Source organism: Sphaeroforma arctica (assembly GCF_001186125.1).
Source record: "Sphaeroforma arctica JP610 unplaced genomic scaffold supercont1.8734, whole genome shotgun sequence".
NCBI classification, from domain to species: Eukaryota; class Ichthyosporea; order Ichthyophonida; genus Sphaeroforma; species Sphaeroforma arctica.
The window spans coordinates 212-1,190 of record NW_014031824.1 but is presented as its reverse complement, the minus strand read 5'-3'; the positions used below and the strand labels follow the sequence as shown (position 1 = coordinate 1,190).

At 41.6% G+C, this 979-nt stretch overlaps 1 protein-coding gene across 1 annotated transcript; it reads left to right on the top strand.

Annotated features, from left to right (window-relative positions):
• Positions 1–145: 145 nt before the first annotated feature.
• SARC_16731 (hypothetical protein) lies at positions 146–540 on the top strand (the record flags this gene model as incomplete). Its single annotated transcript, XM_014289167.1, has 2 exons — positions 146–257; positions 395–540. Coding segments are annotated over 2 exons (258 nt in total), but the record flags the coding sequence as incomplete, so codon positions are not given.
• Between the last annotated feature and the right edge of the window lie 439 nt (positions 541–979).

Sequence of the window (979 nt, the reverse complement as noted above, 5' to 3'; positions counted from 1 at the left end):
CGTATATATATATACGTGTATATAAGTATATATATATACGAATATATATATACGTATATATTAGTACATATTAGTATATATACATTTCATCGTAAACCTATTCAGATACCTGAACTGATAGCCACCCTACTTCTCATTTCCACAGGAGACTCTTCAACCGTTACATCGCGCGAGCACAGACCCTTACACACTCCATGGCAACAACGGCAGCAGCGACGATTCGGTTGAGTGGGAAGATGCAAACGGTGGTATGGGGGGTATGTAAAAGCTTATTCACAATTACATCAATTCATAATTATATCAACTTAATGAGGTTACACAAACACACACACACACACTTAGATACACTCTATACAGGCACCCACCGTACCACACACCTTTCTTGCGGTCACAGGTGGGCCAAACACGTCGACACTGGAGCGCATCCAAGAATTTCGGTCGGTGTATGACACGCAGAGGGGTGCGACATCTGCGAAAGAGGCCAAGGACTGCTTCTCCTTCACGTCCTTCGAGATACACGGGGTGTGTGATAGTGTGTGATAGAGTGTGATAGTGTATGAAAGTATGTGATAGTGTGTGATAGTGTGTGATAGTGTGTGATAGTGTGTGATAGTGTGTGATAGTGTGTGATAGTGTGTGATAGTGTGTGATAGTTTGTGATAGTGTATGATAGTGCATGCTAGGGTGTGATAGGGCGTGACAGGATGTGATAGTGTGTGATAGTGTGTGATGAGTGTTTCATTTCATACATACGTACATACATACATACATACATACATACATACATACATACATACATACATACATACATACATACATACATCATACATACATCCACGCCATTATCGCATAATTGTACGACTCAAACTAATTCGATTCAGACACTGTTTCACTTTATACGACAGGCTGTGCTCGCCTTCAATCAGTACAACTCAGAGACAGGCCATCTGATGGAAATGGTCAATGTGGTGGTGGACCC